Genomic DNA, 22,849 nt, shown 5'->3' with positions numbered 1-22,849 from the left:
TTTACCCTGTAAAGTGAGAAAAGCAAGATGTAGAGAAGCGTTTACAACAAGATCCTACTATTCTGACCTGAGTAATGATTCTCCCTCCCCCCTTGCAAATATGTTTGTGTGTACATATAAATGTATGCATATACATGTTTAAATTTGGTTTTAGTGCAATGAACTCAGATCAAGATATGAATGGGCATATGCCTGATTGTTAACATTGATTATTTAAGAGATGAGAGGACAAAAAAAAAAAACCCAGAACAACTATTTTCTTTTAAAAAGCAGTTCCCGTTCAAAAAAACCCACATGTATGGTATTCCACTTAACATAAAGTATGCATCTGTCTGAGTGTGTGCATAGGGTTAAATTGAATTATCTTCAAAATGGTAGTGGTAGTTGTGATTTCAGGATGATGGAATTCAGGTGATTTTTATTTTCGCTTAAATTTCTTATGCTTTTATCTCCCTTTTGATTCTCATTTTAAATTAGGATTTGTAGTTTATAACAAAAATTAAAGCCATTTTTGTTGTGATGGGGACAAATATTTTGATACCTAATGAGAAAACATTGCTGTTAATTTTGGATCATCTGTGCTGGTAGAGAATAAATGTAGCACGAATGAAAACTGCATAAAGACTTTTACTGATAGTCCTGGCTAAGGCTCTAAAGTTAGTCCTACGACCACGAGCTCCCCCATCACATTTTCCTCTTTTATCTCACCCTTATTCTTTATCGTAAACTAATTATTTATATGATGAAAACTGAGTTTTAAAACCATGTTTCTCACACTCAGAAACCTCTCTAGGATGAAATTTTGAGCAAGTTTCAAACATTAAAAAAATTTTTTTTCATTGCTTAATTCTGTGGCTAAATTAAGAACCATTGTGGTAACTCTTTGCTCTTCTGTATGTCTTCATTTTTGTTAAAGAGATGTGGTTCATTATGTTTTATGTTCAAATTGATATGTTAATACCCATATATATAAAATTTAAAGGTCAGTAACTAGCTTCTAAAATAGTTCTTCTAAAATGTTTATTCTTAATGAATTTTATTTTTTACAGTTTTTATTACTCAATCTTTAACAGTCATTTCTCTAAATTAAAAATAATGGAAGCCTACTTAACTATGGAACAATACTGTTTAATTGATACATTGATACTCAAGAGTTAGAAAAATAGAAATTAAGAAGTACCAATAAAGTTAAAATATGATTAAAACATTAAAAAATTTATCTAAAAGGTGTTTCAGTCAGACCATTGTATTTTACTTTAGAGACTCTAGGTTTTATTTATTTTATTTTTAATAACAAAAATCCTATTTGGTTATTAATGTAATTATATGTGTATAAACAGATGGTTTCTGTTGGATTTAGGGGTGCAATATGTGGGGTAATGGATAGTGTATAACATTGTATAAAGGCCTATTTTTACTAGTTACAACACTGTACCTAACTAAAGCAATTGTCCGTGTAAACTCAACATCTAAACCAAGACGTTAAAGGATGACTGAGAGTGAGAGGAAAGAGAAGGGCATGGATGGAGTATGAGTTAATGAGAAAGACAAAAAGATGTGATTACCTACCTACCTATATAGTCTGTTCAATATACGGTTGTATTTTTAGGAAACTGAATTACCAAAAGTCACATTACTACACCTATTGGGTATAAAAAAAGGTTAATGACTAAAGAATATCAATTTCAATTTTTCTGTGGCAGTTTCTGTAATAAAAAATTTTAATAGCTACTTAGAGTGTAAACGATATATAAACCTAGACAGACTTTATCAAGTAGTGGTTAAAGCTTTGGCTGTGGGATCAGTGAATCAGCAGGAATGCTTTTAGTTTCAAATAACAAAAGGTCTTATTACAGTACATTAAATAAGTAGGTTTTTTTGGTGGTTGTTCCCCACATAAGAACACTAGAAAAGATTAAATTACTGATTTACAAAAAATAAACATGGGGTGGAGAGGGTGCAGTCAGCAACATCCAGACTGTGGGAAAGTCTTAAGGACAAACAACCCAGTTTCTTCAACAAAAAATTTAAAGAGGGAAAAAATGAAATTCAGGGACACCACTGGATTAAAAGTTACTTAAGAGATATATTAACCAATCATAATACATGAACCTTATTCAGACTTAAACTGAAAAAAAATTTTTTATAAGACAGTTCGGGGTTTGTGAACACTGGCAGGATTTTTGATGACATTAAAGAGCCACTGTTAATTTTTTTCTGGTGTATGATGGTATTGTATTTTTAAGTCTGTATCTTGTAAATACACTACTAAAATATGTACAATTAAAATAATATGTCTGGCATTTATACAGATTAAAGTAGCTCTGAAAGTGAAAAAAAACTAGAGATAGGCAGCTGCTTGCAAAAGTTGAGTGGCTTACAGATGGTTGTTATCTCTGAGATTCTCTTGGCCATTTTTCTCTATGGTTGCACGGTAATTGTTGCAGCTGTAACTGTTTAAACAGCAAAAAGACAGGAGAAGCAGCATTTGTCTCAGAAAGCAAGACTTATCTCATTACAAACTTTTGCTTATATTTCATTGAGCAGAACTTTCTCATTTATCTACCCTTGGCTACAAGGTGGCCAGGAATAACTGGGCTGGGACTGGAGGTTGGGTCAGCTAACCAACAGTGTAAGCCAGAGGCAGATGACTGATTTTTAACCTCAGCTCTGCTGTTTATTAGCTGTGTAACAATAGTCAAGTTATTTAGCCTTTCTAAGCCAAGATTTCTTCATTTGTAAAATGAGGATGAAGAGAATAACTAGTATTATTAAAATACTCCTTCTCCTCTTACTACAACTGATGAGATAATGCACGTAAAAAAGGTTGAGCAATGTGCTGAATAAGGAGTTAGTGCTCAGAAAACATTAGCTTTGAATATTCTTCTTCTATTCAATTCATTTTTTTGAAGTAAAAGTCACATAAAATTAACCATTTAAAAATGTATAGTTCAGGCCAGGCGCGGTGGCTCACGCCTATAATCCTAGCACTCTGGGAGGCCAAGGCAGGAGGATCGCATGAGGTCAGGAGTTCGAGACCAGTCTGAACAAGAGCGAGACCCTGTCTCTACTAAAAATAGAAAGCAATTAGCTGGACAACTAAAAATATATAGAAAAAAAGAAAATTAGCCAAGCATGGTGGCGCATGCCTATAGTCCCAGCTACTTGGGAGGCTGAGGCAGGAGGATTGCTTGAGCCCAGGAGTTTGAGGTTGCTGTGAGCTAGGCTGACGCCACAGCACTCTAGCCCGGGCAACAGAGTGAGACTTTGTCTCTAAAAACAAACAAACAGAGTGAGACTCTATCTCCAAAAACAAGCAAACAAAAAAATGTATAGTTCAGTGAGTTTTACTGCATTTACAGTGTTGAGCAATTGTTACCCCTATCTAGTTCCCAAATATTTTCATCACCCGCAAGGAAACCTGACACTCATTAAGGAGTCTCTCCTTTCCCATCTCAACCCAGCTCTTGACAACCAGTGATCTCTTTTCTGCCTTTGTGCATTTACTTATTCTGGATATTTCATGTAAATGGAATCTTATAAAAACCTTTTGTGTGTGACTTTTTTCACTTAGCCTGTTTTTGAGGTTAATCCATGTTGTAGCGTGTATCCCTACTGCTTTCCTTTTTATGGCTGAATAGTATTCCGTTGGATGGAAATACTGCATTTTGGCCATTGATCAGTTGGCTTGTTTTCACCTTTTGGCTATTATGAATAGTACTGCCATCAATATTCTTGTATAAGTGTTTGTTTGAATCCTTTTTTTTTAAATTTCTTTTGGATATATACCTTGGAGTGGAATTTCTTGCTAATGTAGTAATTCTGTTTAACTTTTTGAAAAATTGCCAAACTCTTTTCCACAGTGTCTGTACCATTTTAGATTCCTACTAACAATGTATGAGAGTTCCAGTTTCTCCATGTCTTTGCCAACACTTGTTATTTTGTGTTTTGTTATTATCTCTATTATAGCAATCCTAATGTGTGTAAAGTAATTGTTCATTGTGATTTTGAGTTGCATTTTCCTGATGACTAATGATGTTGAGCATCTTTTCATGTGCCTGTTGGCTATTTGTTTATCCTCTTTGGAGATCCTTTGTTTTCACATTGGGTTATTTGTCCTTTTGTTGTTGAGTTGTAAGAGTTATTTATATATTCTGGGTACTAGATTCTTATGAGATATGTAATTTGCAAATGTTTCCTCCTGTTCTATATGTTATCTTTTCACATTATTGATAGTGCCCTTTGATAGAAAAGTTTTAATTTTGATGAAGTCCAATTTATTCCATATTTTGTTGCTTGTACTTTCGGTATCATATCTAAAAATCCATTGCCAAATCCAAAGTCATGAAGACTTACCTCTATGTTTTTGTCTAAGAGTTTTAAAGTTTTAGCTCTTACATGTAGGTCTTTGATCCTAAAGGATTGATTTTAGATCAGTTTTGATCCATTTTGAGTTAATTTTTCATGATAAAAGATAGGATAAATGTATTCTTACCATTTTTATCACCTATATTACCCATTACCATGAAGCATGAAATCTCTCCAACAAATCATCTGAACTGTTTTTCAGAATAGCTTTTCCCCATGTATTCAACCAGTGGTAATTTCCTCCTTAATTTTTATAATCAAAAACAGTCTGCGTAATGTAAAAATGTTTCGTATTTAACTGATTCCATTTTATCCAACATATAGTAAGAAAACTTTAGATATATTAAACATATCTATAGTAGATTGGGGTTTTTTAATTTGTAAAATTGGCAGAGGTGAGTAGTAAATCTTTAAGTTTGTTTCTAGGTTTAAAAATTTTATCACTGGTTTTAAGGATTGATTTAGCTATTAAAATATAGTCCATGGGAATATTAATTATTATTTTTTCATTCTAATCTTGTTTTATTTGTGTATTCATAGTCTGGTTATATCTTTTATTAAATACCATTCGTGATTAGAAGTTATTTCACTAGTTCTTTTTTTCCTTCTTCATCTACACTACTCAGGATCATGTGGTTTCTGGGATCTACTAGAGTAAAAACTGGTGATGGTGTGATAGCCTTTATAAGGCTGTTGTGTACTATTTTTAAACTTTTAAAAAAATCTAGTGCAGAGTGGACAGGATAGACCTTACACATTTTTCTGTTAACCATCAAAAGTTTTAACTTTTAAGGTTGTCTAGCTATTTGCTCTAAACAGAGGAGGATATAATTTGGTTATTTCTTTTTTTAGTACTTGATTCTGAAGCTTGAAAGGCCTGCTATAGTTCAGAATATCACATTTGGAAAATATGAGAAAACTCATGTCTGCAATTTGAAGAAATTTAAAGTCTTTGGTGGAATGAATGAAGAAAATATGACAGAGCTATTGTCTAGGTAAGTTATGGTTATGGGGGGGAAAGAGCTGTCTTCTAAACAATCTGTAGTCTTAGTTTAGTCTCTTTGTAGCTAAATCTGCATGGTTTGCTTTTTTTTCAGGGGAGAAAAGAATATTTCTCCTATTCTATTCCTAATGCCTTATTTTGATACTGTGGCTTGAGTTTGCTTTTTTTTTTTTAAACCACCAGATACTAGTTAATATTTTTACCAAAGAAGAAAGAATCAAATTTTGGGGGTTTTTTTCTTTCTTTTTCAATTGTACTTTTGAACTGTTAATGACTTTAGAAATACTTTCAGCTTTAATAAAAATTTTTACTATAAAAAACACAGGCTCTATCCAAAACACTAAGATTGATTACCCTAATCCACAAGTAATAGGAGTTTACCATAAATTAGAGATTAAAAAGAAAAAGGTTCTATAAATGAAAAAATATGTGACTGTACCTAGCACAGTGCCTGCTACTTGGAAGGGACTCAGTAAATTTAACAGCCGTAGATTACGTGTTAATTTGCCCTCCAACTAATGAAAAATCAGATAGCTAATGGAATGGACAAATAAAATTATGGAGATTTAGGATATATTTGTGACATGGTATGTCCCATTAACACAATACTTCATGTAAGTAAATATTACTTGTGTACTGCATTTGATTTAAGTCATAACAGTATGTCAGGATATAAGGCAACCTGAAGACAAGTGACTTTCTCATAAATACTTGCATCAATCCTAGGTGTTTAAGCAGAGAGGTGATATGAGTTTATTTTTATTTAGGATAAAGCACATGCTATTAAATCAACAGAGTAAAGTTCTTGAAAATATGTTACACCATAAAAGGAACATTGGTATGTCAATCAGAATTAAATAACTTAATTCTTTGGCAAATTCTAGTATTTGGCTTTAAGTTGTCAGATATGAGCGTGAATTGTTTTCTAATTTCCTTCTTACTGTTTGAAAATTTTATGTCATAGTCAGTTATACATTAAGGACACTAAGTCGTGTCCTTCCACATTTCCATTCACTGTATATTTTTCATTAGCCTTCATATAATTAAGAGACTATATAATTATAGTATCTATATAGACTGTATAATTGTAATGCAGTTGATTTGAATGTACAAGTTTTGACCTATAAATATATTCCTGTGTTCAACTACTTGTTTATATTGTTTTGGTCATATATTTTTAGCATTGATTTAAATTTAAAACTTGAGTATGACATTAATCTGTATTTTAGTGTATTTCCTAAATTATGAGGTCAGATTTGAGAGCCTTATTTTTTTCCCACAGTGGCTTAAAGAATGATTATAACAAAGAAACGTTCACCTTGAAGCACAAAATTGATGAACAGATGTTCCCTTGTCGATTCATTAAAATAGGTAAGGCTTTAGCATTCTGGACTAGAAATAAATTCCTTATACTATCAGTCAACAAACTACAGCCCTTGGACCAAATGCTGTAGGCTCTCAGTTATTTAAAATAAAATGTTATGGCGACATTTCCATACCAGTTTGCTTACATGCTGTCTGTCTGCTTTTGTGCTACAAAGGCAGAATTGAGTAGTTGCAAGAGACCACATAGTCCACAAAGCCCCAAAATTTACTGTTTGGCCCTTTACAGAAAATGTTTGCTGACTCCTGTTTTATATAAATCCATTACTAAGTGACAGTTATTTCAAGTGGAGCCTTTTCCAAATATTTTCTCATTTGAAAGTTTTCTTAGAGGATTTTGAGGGATCTAGTGATTTGATTGCCTTAATTTTATGGGAAGTTTATTGGTTGTACTAAAGTGGTAGTATCATAAAACCAAATACTGATGAATTCCTTAAGGCAATATATTATGGTTCTTTTCTGTTCTGTCCTTTTGTATTTCATTTTTTTAGTGAAATGCTGGTCAAACCCATTAAATTGATTTCATGACCAACTAGTATTTTGCAAACCACTGTTTGAAAAATACTACCGTAAGGCATGTATTTATTTAGAAAGTGTTTTAGCTTGAAATATTTGTAATGGGTCTTCAAAATTAGTAATTTTCAAATTATTTTGCTTTTCTTTGAACTTATTATTTAGAAGGTAGGAAAGTTGAGGACTTGAATCTGTTAATTTCTATCCATATTGCAAATCTTTGAAAATACTATGTTAAAATAAGGACTAAATTGATTCAGACCCCTCAAAGAATAATAATAAAAGTCAGAATCCCACATTACATTTTGATTTGGGGAAATAATTTCTCTTTTGGTTCTCAACATAGTATTCCTAGAAAAAAAAAGAAATCGTTTCTCTTTTAGAACAAGCACGGTTCTTCATAGTCATTGTTAATCTGTCAAGAGCTGGCCTGTTCATTTCATGAGTCAGCAGTTCTATTGGGCAAAAAGAATATCTGAGGTCTTAATAAAGACTACTTACAGATGGAAAAATATTTTCAGAATAGTTGGATGTTCGATGTGTTACTTTCTTTTGTAGTAACTATATTTTCTGTTGTAATAAGTACTTGTACATGAAAACTTGTATCATTTTCTTATAAGGATTTATGAATAACCAATTTTTTTGGAATAAATTTAACTCTTGGTTATTTCTTTTTATGTGCTAGTAATATTTTCATCAGTATTTAACTTCCTAGTTCCTAAAGACCCTTGCATAGCTTTAATAATTTTATGATCTTATATTTCAAATTTACAAGCAGTGGAAATTGGAACCCTTTCCAGCCCTTTCTGTCAGCCTTTTTTTGTCTTTCTTTTCTTTTTTCCTTTTTTGCCAAGTATTGGGGTATATGTACTTTTTAAAAAGTTTTCTCCAGATTTATTAGAGTAAAATTGACAAATAATGATTGTGTATATTTATGGTATACAATGTGATTTTTTGACATATGTATACATTGTGAAATGATTATATCAACCCAATTAACATATCTATTCCCTCGCATACTTATTTTTTTTTTTGTGGTGAGAAGATTTAAGATCTACTCTCTTAGCAGTTTTCAGGTATGCAGTTAAATTATTACTTTAGTGACCATGCTGTGCAGTAGATCTCTAGAACTTATTTATCCTGTCTAACTGAAACTTTGTACCCTTTGACCGGCATCTCCCCATTGCTCCCATCATCCTTTTAATATATATGGCATAATGATGTCATTTACTTGACCTGGGGTTAGTTTTATGGTATTCAAGCAAAATGTTAATTGGAGCTTTCCAATTAATAGTAGACACTTATGAGCCCCTTTGACATCTAGGGTATTACTACTAGATAACTTCATATTTCTGACATTTCTGTTAAAAGATACTAATACTGGTCTGTAGTTTGTTTGCTTTTCAACCTTTTTCCAACATTCTCTTGATAAGTTTTTTTTTTTTTAAGTAATATAAGGAAAATGTGAAATTAAAAGCCTGAGTATTAGGATAGTATTTTTAGTTTATCACCATATTTTCTTAAATCGTTTCGATAAAGGACTTGAGTGATGTATAGTTCTCCTTTGGAAGTGATTTAGCACAAATGTTTATCTGGTTGGGGTAAATTGTTAGAATTTGTCTTTAAAAATATGTTTGAATACTTCATAGCTACGTTGTACAGTGATAGGTTTGAAAGATCTTTACTTTATTTAAAAAACAAGTTTATTAATACAATTTCTAAATGTAGTCAGCCTTCAATTATTCACAGTAATGGAGGGAAACAGAAGCAAGACTAATTAAATGGCAGATAATGTCCAAATCCTGCATTGACATCTAACTATAACAATTTTGATTTATAATGAATATAGCTTATTCAATAAGTTTTCCTTAAACCAAATTAAAGTAAGTTTGGTCATAAATTATTAACAAGGAAAATAAGCCCACATTTTTACTGTGTGGGAGGGGTTAGGCTTTAAAATCTATTATGGATAATCCAGAGTACCAGCATAGTTTAATTGATATCATTGGCTGCCCTCCTTCAGGTAAATTTTACTTTCCTTTCTTAAGTTTTTTCATAAAACAAGGATGATAATTCCTTTTCTGTCTAATGGTAGGGTAGGTAGCTATATTAGACATTTTCTTGAGTCCTCTTCTAGTTTGTGAATCTGTGGTAGTCTTTTGAATTTTCATTCAAGATCATACTTATGAAAAATATTTTCATATGAATGTCTTTTTTATGCATTTTTATACTTATATTCATAAAGCTCTGGTTTACATGCCTTCTTACATGTAGCATTTTAAGTACTATAGAAAAAGAATATGCACAAGTATAATTTGAACCCTCATGTCATTTCAGCAGTCTTTATTTAGAGCTTGTTATATTTTTATTGTTTTTAATGGTTTTGTGAGTATTTTCACATATGGTATCTAATTTGAGCATCATAATGGCAGATAAAAATCTTTCTTTTTTCAGTTAAAGAAATAGAGGGTAGAAGTCAAATGACCTATCCCAGCTACATAGCTAGTATGTGATGGATCAAAGACATAGCATTTGGTATATGCATAACACTTCTAGATATGTGCTTGTATTGCATTAGTAATAATAGTAGGTACCATGTATGAAGTGCCTGCCTAACACTCATTTATAGTGTTATAGATATAGTACAGTATAGATATCGTACTCATTTTACAGAGGAGGAAACTGAAGTTTAGAGATTAAATGATTTGGCCAAAACCACATAAGTAGTAAAACATAGAGATGGGATAACAAACTCAAGTCTACTTCCAAAGGTTGAGTTCTCTTAATGTGTGATATATGTAAATATTGTTTCCTTAGGAAGATTGGAAAATCCTTGGAGACAGCAACCCTGTCTTCTGTTTTCTCAAATTTCAAAAGCACCAAGCAAACTGCTTGCCTCACTACAAATATTGTATATGTACTTTTTGAATTTATTGTACAAGAGTTTTGGGGGGTAAATCAGTGGCTTCATGAACTTGCTGAGAAAAAAGTTACATCTTTATGTTTTCTAACCTCTCGTTAATATATTTAGCATACCCTTAATTTATAAATACAAGCAATAACTTGCCGTAGTAGCAGTATCTGTGACTTGTCACAGATAGAAGTTACCAATTTTTCTCATCACATTACAGTGTGGCAGATATTATCACACCTTTGAAATGATGATAATTATTAGGCCTGCCATTAGATCTTGTTATTGAATATAGTAATTAAAAAAGCATATATATTTCTACATGGTAATTTTATTTCATTATTTTTATAACTATATTTCAATACAATTGGTTTAATACTACATATTTTCCTTTATATGTTTAAAACTGGGGTGGGGGTGTTACAAGGTTCTCTGAACAGCCTAAGGGGGCACAAGACACCAAAAAGCAAAGAGCCCATGCTGGAATTAGGTCTTTGACAATACCTAGTGTGCAAATGGAGAGTAGCCTTAGAAAGAAACTTGGTTTGGAATAAGACCTGGTAGTAGAAAGAAAATTTAGCAAAGAAGGAAAGTTATTAATTGGGACACTGGATTCCAGAGAGCAAGTTAAAGGTTTGGGAGGGACAACCTCAGTGTGAGATTAGATCAGAGGAGAGTAAACATAAGATGGAATGGGGGGGAGGGTATTGGTTACAGATGACTGTGAGGGTTTACATCTTGATTCATAGGCAGGATAACAGCTGTATGAAGAAATCAGCAAAGGTAGATGAAGTACCCAGTCTTGGAAAGATTTAGGGAAAGTCTTGGGTTTTGGTAAATGGGGAGTTGTGGATTTCTGTGAAGGAGTCACTTGCAGCCTGGCTCATTGTCGGGACTTTAGAGAGAGACTTCAGCTCTGGCTGGATGTGGCATGCCTTCTGGATCCCAGAAGTATTTAGAAGCCTAGGGTGGATACTTAGTCTAGGGAATGCTCTGATGGTCTGCATGGATATGTGTGGAGGCTCTTTAGGAGAACATGTGGAAAAGTGACATTTTAAAATTTTACTATTAAGAGGAAAATTAACATAGTAACACTAGCTAATAATAATAATAATAATGGCTAACATTTATTGAGCACTTAGTATGTGCCAGTTACTGTGCTAAGTGCTTTGTGTACTTATTAATTCTTTAGTAGAATAGATAAATTCTTTCACAGTGGTTAATCTTCAATTTTTAGGATCTTCCAGAACCTGATCTTAAAATTACTAGCATCTTGCAATAGCTCTTTTAGTCATCTAGACAAGAGCTTCACAAGTGATATTGTCAAAGCACATTGAATTTGCTGCAAATGTGCTTCATTGTATTGAGGTGTTGATTTCCGCAATCCCAGAATGGAAGGAGTCCCAGCCTAGTGTCCTTGTGTGCCTTATGTATCCCATTTTATGAAAAGGTGTGACAATCAAGTATCTTGTCTGATTGTACTGTAGGGAAAACTGGTGGTTGAACCCTAGGATATAAACTGCTAGTCTTGTGGGATGTTTCTTATCCTTTTATTTGAAGTGGGAGTGAAGACATCTTTTATCAGGGGACAGAGAATGTGTGTGTGGAGCTCTAATTCATTTTTCAATTTCTTACATATTTTGTGCATAGTATGTCTTACATGTATTATTAGTGTTTTAATGCCACCGAAAATCATTGGTAATTTGAAATGAGTGTACATCATTCTCATTTTGTACATATTCCTTTATTCTGTTGAAAATTAATAAGATTGTTCATTCATCTGTAATATATGATGTCCTTTGGTGAGATGACTTCATAATTTACCTCCCTGTGTTTTTTCCAAATGTTAAAAATTAGAACTAATTTTATTCTGGAAATATTTCTGTTGGACCATTGAGTATACAGAAGAAATCTCATTAGAACACAAATGTTTATAAGGTTTTAATAAGTGAATTTGATTATTTGAATGGATATAATAGGAAGCTCCCCCCTCCCCAATTTTGTTGAACTTGGACCTGGAAATCTCAAACTCATATGTCTGGTTACATGTATAGATTTATGTTATTGGGGCCTTGGGTTTTGAATCCTATTTTATTCTGGCTCTTATACTACTTGATGGTTATTGCTATGTGATATAGTAGATAACGCTTTCAAATGGCACTGCTACATAAAGAAATAAACAGCAAAACGATAATTTAGTATTTGTTACTGTAAAACTTTTTCAAATTTTTGTTTGCACATGTAACAGAAAGCCATATTAAGCATCCAAGGAGTTCTTCATACATCCTCATGGCTGGTTGCTACTGCCTGTGTCTATCTTCATTCACACAGTTTCCTTTAGATGACAGTGATATAGGACAGTATGTGTGTGACCCACCATATCTTACCTCCTTATTCAGTCTGATATGCCAGAGAGAGCAATGAACTTGGAAATCAGTAGGCTGGGTATCAACTATTGTGCATGTTCTGATACTTTGTCAAAACTTGACAAGTGTTAGTTTCTTAAAAGTAGTTGCCTTGTTGACTCTGAAACCCTATCAGTGAGCTTTACTCTGTTACATTAAAATTCCTTGGCCTGTCTTGAACTTTTCATCCATGCATGATTTTGAAACATCCTTCATTGTTCATTTAGAAAATACAGTTCACTAAGTTATACAGATATTCCAAATGTTGAAACATTTCATTTTATAATATTTAAAATCACATTAATTAGTATCACCTCCGATCTCCTCAGAAAACCTAAGTATTGGGAAGCAGTCAAGCTCACAGTGGCAGATACCAATCTTCCAAAATTCTAATTTTCTCTTGAAAGCTTGAGTTTTATCCCTGACAGCAAGTATCATTAGTTGTTTTCCTTGAAATGACAAGTAAATGTCTGGCAAATAACAAATCTAAATAACCATAGGTTGTCTGTCAGTTTTTCTTTCAAGATTAAAACAGTATCCCATGAAAGAAATTAAATTAATTTAACTCACTACTCAAACAATTGTACGAGTTCTTCTCCTTGAGATGACCATTATGCTTTGTTATGTGGCAAAAGTGCTTTATATGTACTTCCCTTTTTGTCATACAGGATATTGTGTGTACTTAATGAGTGATAGGGGTTTATTAAAATTTATTTTTACTGCATCATCAGTAAAAATGAATTCTCTCTTTTTAACTGCAAGCGTGTTGTGATGAGGAATACAGTGCAATTTATGCTGTATTACTGACTACTGGTACTTTTCAGTGCCATTATTTGATATCAAGGTGCCAGCATTTTTACTTACCATTACTTTAGTACCATTAGTGCAATGTCAGTATCATAAAAAGGCTGACAAGGTCCTAGTGTTATGAAAAATAGTTTTAACCACATGGGACCTCCTGAAAGATTGTGGAGATCCCCAGGAGTCCATGGATCATGGTTTAAAAACCTCTACTTTGTTCTGTCATTATTAATGTGCAATGTTATCTTTATCATATGTTAAATTCCTCTGAATATTTGAGATTTTTGCATACTCTCTTCTATTCTGCTGATTTACTTTCCTTTTCTTTCACTAATTTCAAAGTTATAATTACTGTATCTTTGTGGTATACTTGTGTTATTATTTTTATTATTTTGGATATTCTTGTGTTACTTATATTTTTAGATCAGTTTGTTCGGTTACATGTCAAGAAAAGATGAATATAAACCATAGGGATTTTGATTGAGATTACATGAAATTTATAATTAATTGGGGAGAATTGGCATGTTTACAACGTGGAGTTTTTCTATCTAGGAACATGGTTTTTTGTTTCATTTGTTCTGAGATATGTTTAGCTTTTCATTGCTATTATAAACTGGACTTTTTTTGTTATATTTTCTAATTGACTATTGTAGGTATAAGAAAAGTTGATTTTTGTAGGTTTATCGTGTTTAAAAACATTTCTCAATTGAATCTCTTGAATTTTTAAGATAGATAGCTATCTCATCTTTGAGTTACAATTTTTTTTCTTAATTTGCTTTGTTTTTCTTATTGGACTAGCTAAGACCTCCCAAATAGTATTGAATACTAGAGGTTTTTAAAAAATAGTGAATAGAATATACATCTTATTAATTTGTATTTAGCATCTATTGATGTAATCAAGCATTTTTTTTATTTTATTTTGTTAAGGTGATAAATTACATAGCTCTTATTATTGAACCATCCTTGCATTCCTGGAATGAAGTCCATTTGGTTACAAAGAAAACTTGATAGAATTTTTTGCAACTTTTTTTCCCCTTAATATATTTATAGCTGAAATTGGCCTTAAATCCTTTTTCTTCTGGCCAAAAGGCCAAAATCCTTTTGTTTTCAGGGTTTTACCACTGATAAGTAATTGATCTTTTGATCTCTTTCTGCGGTCTGATACAGTTTAAATTATATAGTAATTATCTGCTGCTTACAGGTTTGGTAAAATTTACCTGTTAAATCATCTAATTTTGGTTGTGTTTATTTGGGAGTAGATATATAACCACTTTGAATTTATCTTACATTGTTTTTATTAACTAAGAAAACCTCATAATGGCATGGGTTATGTATGTGTGTGTTTTTTTTTTTTTTTCACTACTGTAGCCTTAGTACTGTGCTGCCCAGAAAATTTGCTGAATGAATCTTTATAGGCTTATATGTGATTTTACTTTGCTAAAATTTTATTTTGAACTATGGTAATTTTTTTCTTTCTGTTGTTTTTCTTCCTTAAAGTTCCACTCTTGTCCTGGGGACCCAGCTTTAACTTTAGCATCTGGTATGTTGAACTTAGTGGCATTGATGATCCTGATGTTGTACAACCCTGTCTCAACTGGTATAGCAAGGTAGGTTGTATTTTAAAATCCCAACTCTATGTTTAATGCCTGTAAAGGGAGTAATGTGTCAATCTCTTGTCTTTACTGAGAATTTTCTAATTTAAGATATTGAGGAGAATAATAATTGTAATGATTAATTAGCCAAGATTTATTAAGCGTTTAGGGTCTACCAGCTTTAAGCATTCAATAACTCATTTAGTCATTATCACTCTGTGAGATAGGTACAGTTATTATCCCCATTAATTTACAAATGCGGAAATGGAGCACAGAGAGGTTAAGTATCTTGCCAAGGGTCACTCAGTTGTGAAGTGCTTGAGCTGGTATATAAACTCAGGCATTTTGGCTCCATATTCTGTTGTTATGTTATTGTTCCCATGTGACCCTGAATTTTGTTTTTAACATATTGATATAAATACTTTAGACATAAGTTTTTAGTGGGATAATTTTGCAGCTTGATGGAAAATTGAAAGTGTGGATATGGTTGAGACTCCTAAAGTCAACGTGGTTAGAAGATATCACTGTTTTATATAACTGTATACACTTAGATAGTTGAGATAAATCTTTTTTTAGAGGCCAAGACTAAGAAACTATTAATGTAAAATTAGTATGGCTATAGAATCCTTGATTTTTTTTGGTAAGGTAAAATCTCAGTTAATTGTAGCATATAAAGAAGGATAGGTGTTTAATCTTTATTAGTCAAAAAGTCCAGTTAACTATCACCTGATTTGTTTTTCAAGTCTTTTAAATCTTCCTAAAGTCATCATTTTATTTGCTTGCTTTATTAAAGGGTAATGCTTATAAGTAAATCATTGTTTGTTGTTTGATTATAATGCAATGCTTCTGTGTCATCTCTTTGTACAACAGTACGTTTAGAAAATTAGAGGTAATCCCAGAACATACTCTTGAAGTTGATGTTTTTTAAAAAATCCCTTTTTATGAGTTTATATTTTTGACATTTATCCTGTTAGGGGAAAAATTCAGTAAATTTGAGTGCCCACTTTTTGGATTCTGGTTAATTGCGATGTCTTCTTAATAGATGAGTAGCCTAGGCTTAGAAAATGATGACAATATAGTTTTTTTATGATGATTTTTGAGTCATAAAACCTATTTGTAAATTTGAAGTATGTGTACATTTGATAATACTTGTCATTCAAATAATAGCTTATTATTAAAAACCAAAAAACATAATATAATGTTTGTATATTATTTAATGGCTTCTGTGCTTTCAGTACCTGCATTGTAATGTGATTAGTGGATGTTGTGGGAGTTAATGATTTTTCCAGTCTTAAGTGGGCTTTAATAAATATCTGTTCTGCTGTTTTTCTTCAGAGTTCAGGCTCTGGAATTAGGTCTGGTTTTATCTCTTTTGGCTACATACTTTGTGGTACTTGGGCAAGTTATCACAACGGGCTAAGCTTCAGTTTTGCTATTTGAAAGATGGAAATAATGATACCTAATGAATAGGGTTAGTACAGTGCTTGGTGCATAGTAAATGCTCAATTTAGATTAATTATTTTCACTGTTGTTGTTATTTCCTATAGTAACAACTAAGCAAATCTCTTCTTTCCATACTTTCTCTTGTGTTCTAGTAGTACCGTGAACAGGAAGCCATTCGCCTTTGCCTAAAACACTTCAGACAACACAACTATACAGAGGCTTTTGAATCACTGCAAAAGAAAACCAAGATTGCATTGGAACATCCCATGTTAACAGATCTTCATGACAAACTGGTGTTGAAGGGTGATTTTGATGCTTGCGAAGAGTTGATTGAAAAAGCTGTAAATGGTACGAAATTTAGATTGCTTATTACGGTAATTTCAAGTATATATAGAAAACTTTTTCAAAAAGAATATAGACCTATACTAGTTATCATTCTTTCTATTTTTTTTTGTTTTTTTTTTTTTTTTTTTTTTTTACTCTGTAAAGATTGTTAGCTCCTTGGATTAAGGGATTATTTCATGTAAGATTGATTCCTAATGTAATGGGATTTTTAAAAAAATGAATATGCTTGAACTCAGGTATCTAAGTTGTCATCTTGGGAAATCTTGCACTTAAGAGTGATAATATTAACTAGCATTAAAGCATGTTAGAAATAATCTTTTAGTGTTCCCTTCAGTATTCGAGGCCTTTTCCTCAAAGTATTTTTGTTGATAGCCAGTATTGATTCTTTCATAGTGTAATTTTGGGGAGAGGGGCTTGGATAGTCAAAAAATGTTATTAGTAGACAATTATAATGAACAAGGAAATTTATATTGAAAACACCTTCTATGTGGTATAAATGCTATATAATGGCTGATTTTCTTATATGACCTGTAATGTGGCTTTGAAAGAAATGTGAATATTTGAACATGTATATAATCTCCCAAGGTAACTTGGAGGATGACACTCACTGTGGGGTTTGATATGTTTTGCTACTTAAAATAAAAAGGGACTCTTGCTTATAGAATGACTTACTTTCTTTCTTTCCTTCCTTCCTTCCTTTCTTTTTTTTTTAGATCTTCTACACTAACTTTCATAGTGGCAAAAAACAGAATAGGTGCTCAATATGAAGCATGCAGAATTGAATTTTGGTGTGTCTTTTATAGAAAGAAGTAATAAATAACAGACTTTTCAACACTTTGCTCTCATATATTTTAATCTTACCGTTATTATCATCTGCTATTCTTAGATACTCATATTTATCAGATATTGGATTGAGTATTTTATAACTAAGGAAAACAGAGAACCTGTAACCTGTACATTTCTTTGAGATGAGAAATTTAAAGTTAACTTAAAATGAATTACTTCCTGCTCTACTTTGTTAAATATATTGACAAACCTGCCTTTAAGCCTTGTACATTGTTATTGCTTATGTAATTGATGATGATGCTTGCAAATAAATGATTGGTATGTTTAAAATAGAGTATACTTTGGAGTGTAAACAAATAGAACATATATGATGATTAATCACTTACCAAACCATTAAAATGCCACCAGTGAAAGTATATATGTATGCATGGCATTTCTAAGAGAGATTTCTGTATTTTTTTAACTTCATAGGATGAGGGTGGCATACATAATTTTATGGTTTTTTTTATTTTGTTTCAAATGGTTATCATTAAGCATTTGATATTATTTTGTGAAGGAAAAGTAAAACAACAATCATGGGCAACTTTTTGTAATTATCAGGCTAAAAATAGTCATGTTTTAAAACTATCTTTTTAGTAGTATACTCACTTGGTTAAGAGAAGCTATTAAAATTATGTGCAACTTTGATTACTACAGAGACTTAACATATCCTTCTGCCTCTGGAAAGAAACTGATTTTAGGGAAATTGGTAGTAATTCAATACTTGAAACTTAGAGCTAAGTCATATTTTTTATACTACTATGGGTTCTCCTCAACTTGCCTGGAATACTGTTAGTTAATAAGCATTCCTTTCAGGGTTGTTCAGTTTGCTGCTGACTTCACTGATGATGATTTGTTGGACAAATAAGGAAGTAAACAGTACAGAGTTTTTTGGCTTCTGCTCTACTGAAAACATAGCAGAGAAGGACAAGAAGTTCCTGCCTGCTAAATAGAAAAGTCTAGGGAATCAAAGCATGTTCTATCAAGCTTTTTATAATGGAGGAAACAAAACCTACTTTTAGTATATTTAGCATGTTAGTTAGTATGGTCTTAAAGTAAATATATTTTAAGAAAGTGCCACGCTGTCCATATTTCTATAATACTCTTCTTACTTGCCTAGAAACATCCTCGTATTTATGTTTAATTTCATCAGAGGTGTTTCCTGAACCAATAATTGCTACTTCCTGTCCAGTGATGATAGGCAAATGTAATAACCTAAGAAGTTACTCAAATGTAACTTCAAAAATTTATGTAAGCTTTTTAGGTTAGCAACAGTGGGGATAGAAGGGTTGGTTGAAGAAGCAATTAGAGAATTTAATTTTACCTGCAGTGTTCAAAATGACTTGAAGATCAGGGATGCGGTCCTTCGTCTGATTGGAATTGTTGCTGTGATCGCTGCCTTAGGAGCTCTTAGAAGAATTTCCTCCAGTGGATTTGTCATTTTTCTTTCAGGGTAGAGTCACAGAAGGCTTAAGGGAAAAGAAGAGAGAGACTTTTCTAAGATGAACATAGGTGGATCAAGCAGACACACGTAGTTCAAGTAAATATACTGGTTCTCACAATGGTGGAATCCTAGTATCCCAGAATTTAGAAGGAATCTCAGGCCTCATCCAACTCATAAGTTCCAGTTTTACATATAAGGAGTTTGACTTACCGAAAGTTTTGTAATGAATTAATATGGGAGACTTAGGTAATGTGGCATTTGGTAACTATTAAAAATGTGAAATTTATTACTTTTCTAATTTTCCCTATTTTTGCTTTGTGTTTTTCCAGTCAAGTTTTCTTATCTCTCTCAGTTTTTGCTATATATTCCTGTCATTTGCTCTTTCTCTTTCTTTTCCCCTCAGCCGTTATGTAGAATTAATGTATATTTCAAAAGTTATTGTCTTTATTGAATACTTTTATATTCTCTTTAAATTTTTTTAAAAAGCATTTTAAAACTTTTATGTCCATTTTTCAGGACAGAATAAATTTAGTTACTATGTTTTATTTGTATATAATTCTAAATTTACTATTAATGTTTTTACTATCATCATATCATTGCCATTAAGGGGTGCCCCACAACATTTTATCTGGAAAAAAGTTTCCAACACTTGTAATGGGAAAAGAGCTTTGGTCAGAGTAGGCTGGATGGGGTAAGAATCAATTACAAAGCCCATGGAGGAGTAAATTATATGATAGAAACACTCTCATTAAAATAAGTTGCGACAGTATTTATTTGTTCCTTTTGCTGTAACAAGTAAAATGTAAATGCCAAGTTATGAGTGCTAATTTAAAAGGGAACTGTCTTTTTACAACAATTTTGTAAAGTCCCAAAGGCAAAAAAAGATATATGACAACCATACCTATAGGATGGAAGTTTCCAGTTAAAGCTAGTAGAAAAGATGTGAAAGCTGAAAAAGTTGGTTACAACTGAGCTTCATAATTACCCAGAAAAGAAAGAGATTAGGGAGATTTCTCTAAAATTGTGTGGTCTGTGGCAAGTTTATAAGTCACAGAGAACAATCTAATTTTTACTTTTAAATTCAGTCTAATAGAATTATAGTATATGTAACTTTATAAACTGTGACCTATTTGGGTGCATGTAAAAGAGAACCTAGCTTAGCAAGTAAGGAAATGTATCATATAAGAAGTACAGAGGTAAGGTAGATTTCATGGTTGGTTGATCAGTGATCCGCTTTCTTCATCTCTCTTTGTTTTGTTCTGTCATTGTTATAGAATTGACTTCATTCTTACATGTCTACAAATTGGTTTTAAATTGCATACAGATAGGAAAATGTTCAGAGGAATAAAAGTAGATTTTTCTTCTGTGTATGCCTGTTTAGAGGTAAGGAAGCATTGCCTAGAAATTCCTCAGAAGATTATTCATGTTTCGTTAGCCAGAATTGGGATCCATACCATTCTTAAACTAATTTTTATTGATGAGCATGGGAGTAGGACTTGATAATTAATCATTTGGGATAGAATTGGATGTATGTGGTGAGTACAGTCTCCATACCATTATAGTAACTAGTGTAACAACTACTCTTAAGAAGTAGATTAAGAATTATTGGTGAAACAGATTCAGGAGTAAGTAAAGCAGAGTAGAACTTGAGTAATAACCTCACTACTTAAGACTCGTGTGGTTTTGGTTAAGTACCTTAGTTTCTCAAAATATAGCTTCCCTATCTGTAAAATGGAGATGATAATGCTAGTTCATAGTGTTGTTTTTAGAATTAAGTGAGGTAAACAAGATAGCATGGATTCTAACATTTGGTAAGTGTTCAGTAAATACAGTTCTATTACTGCTGTTTTTACTTTTATCTCTGAATGGATTTGTACTCAAAGAAAACTGGATAACAGTGGAATTTGCACTTGACAGGGTTAGTTTTATCTTTTCCTGAAAAATATGCTGTAAGGATCTAGACCAAAGTTGTTGGAGCTCCTGTTTTCTTCTGTAGTTCTGTTGTATACTAGTGACAAAAAATACTGGTACAAAGCACTGTTGGTGGGAAGGGATTGGGATGCAGTGAATCCATTTCATCATAGGGCGTAAAGATTAAACATTTTGTAATAAAGACGAGTGATGGGAGGCCACAAAAAGGAATTAAATATAATCCTCTCGATCTTTAATTGTCCTTTTTTCTTCCAAACTTATATTTATGTTAATTTCTAGAAATGATTTATAAAAGATACACAAGTCTTTTTTCCCAATGAAATAGAGCATTTATTCAGATTATTTAGACTATTTTATTTTCTACTGCTTCTATTTTGCAGCCTTAAATTATCCTACAATTTGTTTTCTTCCAGATGACTCCCTTTTGCTTCTTTCAAGGTTTCTGTTTAACTCTCTACTAATGTCACATACTTGTCCATTGAGTGCACTAATGTGTTTGTATTTAATAGGTATGATAAAGATGAGAAACATAATATGTTAAATATGAGCTGCCCCTAAAGAATTTTCTTTATGTGGTTATATCAACTATATTTGGGGTAGAATGAAGTGAAACTGAAGTGATGCATATTTTAAGAAGATGTGATGTTGTATTAGTGACATTATTAATTTCTCTTAATATAGGCATCTACATTTTAATTTTTTGTCTGTAATTAAAAGTGTAGGCTGGTTAAGGTGTAATTTCTTTCTCATTCTTTGATATTTGCAGATGGCTTGTTCAATCAGTATATCAGTCAACAGGAATATAAACCACGATGGAGTCAAATCATTCCCAAAAGCACCAAAGGTAAGCCGTATCTTCTAAGTTGTGGTGCTTTTTCTTTAATATCTCAGTCTTCAGTTTTCTAAAGATAGCTCCAGTGTCATAGTACTATGTTAATAAAAAATAGGTGTTTAACCTAATGGGTACAATGCACACTATCTGGGTGATGGACATACCTATAACTTTGACTCAAACTGTGCAAAAGTAATTAATGTAACCAAAATGTTTGTACACCCCTAATAGTCTGAAAACATAAATAAATAAATAAGAATGTAACTATTAAAAAAAACAGGTGTTTAAAAGAAGACCTAGGTGGCAGAGTTAGTTTAAATGTATTAAATTTTCTTTTAAACCTTTCTGTTTTACTGGCATAACAAAAGGTTGGGCAGTTTTATACACAATTTCATCATAAACTGCTTTTATAGAGGCATTGTGTAAAATTGTAGGCTGTGTTGTAATGCCTACATGTGTTCTGAAAACCTGAAGTTCTGCAAAATTGCTAAGAGGGCTTATGAATAAAATAGAAAGGGAACAATCCATTCTAAATCTATGGAACTTTATAACCAGATGCTATAATAAAAACTAGTATAATAATTCTAATAACAATAAATACTAGTACAGTTAAATCTTTAAAGGTATTTATATTGAGCATCATGTATTTGGAGCCTTAAGCCCTGGGGCTCATGCTTCCTTCTTTGAGATGTAGATCCTAGAGGGCATTTAATGCTTATAAAGACTGTTTACATCAAAACTTAAAATCTGATACAAAGTATAGTCTTCTTCACTAATCCATTATTTTAATATAGGGGGAGGTTTTTGTCACTTCCTCATGTGCACTCACTGCTCTGCCAGTGAATGTGGTGAAAAGTGTAGCAATTCCTTGATGGAACTACTTGCATTAAAGAAAGACAGTTCTATGGATACTCACCTTTTTTCCTTATGATCTTCATGTATTGGTAAGGCCTTCTCTTTAATTGTGAGAAAGCTTTTTCCTGATAGTATTAAACATTAATATGCAGGGGAAAACTGCTTATGAACCTCCATAATATCTGTTATATAAACAT

General features: G+C 32.2%; 1 protein-coding gene across 3 annotated transcripts in view; it reads left to right on the top strand.

Annotated features, from left to right (window-relative positions):
• The window catches only part of MKLN1 (muskelin 1), a 264,096-nt gene that overhangs the window by 178,864 nt on the left and 62,383 nt on the right, over positions 1-22,849 (top strand). For all 3 annotated transcript variants that reach the window (XM_045565477.1, XM_045565479.1, XM_045565476.1), the window contains 5 exons: positions 5,221-5,363; positions 6,654-6,742; positions 14,882-14,991; positions 16,575-16,767; positions 21,732-21,809. In XM_045565477.1, coding sequence (XP_045421433.1) covers positions 5,221-5,363; positions 6,654-6,742; positions 14,882-14,991; positions 16,575-16,767; positions 21,732-21,809 — 613 coding nt within the window. The remainder of the gene's footprint in view (positions 1-5,220; positions 5,364-6,653; positions 6,743-14,881; positions 14,992-16,574; positions 16,768-21,731; positions 21,810-22,849) is intronic.

This window comes from Lemur catta, chromosome 11 (genome assembly GCF_020740605.2).
Source record: "Lemur catta isolate mLemCat1 chromosome 11, mLemCat1.pri, whole genome shotgun sequence".
NCBI lineage: Eukaryota > Metazoa > Chordata > Mammalia > Primates > Lemuridae > Lemur > Lemur catta.
Note: the sequence above shows the minus strand (reverse complement) of the source record. Positions and strands in the feature narration are given on the sequence as shown.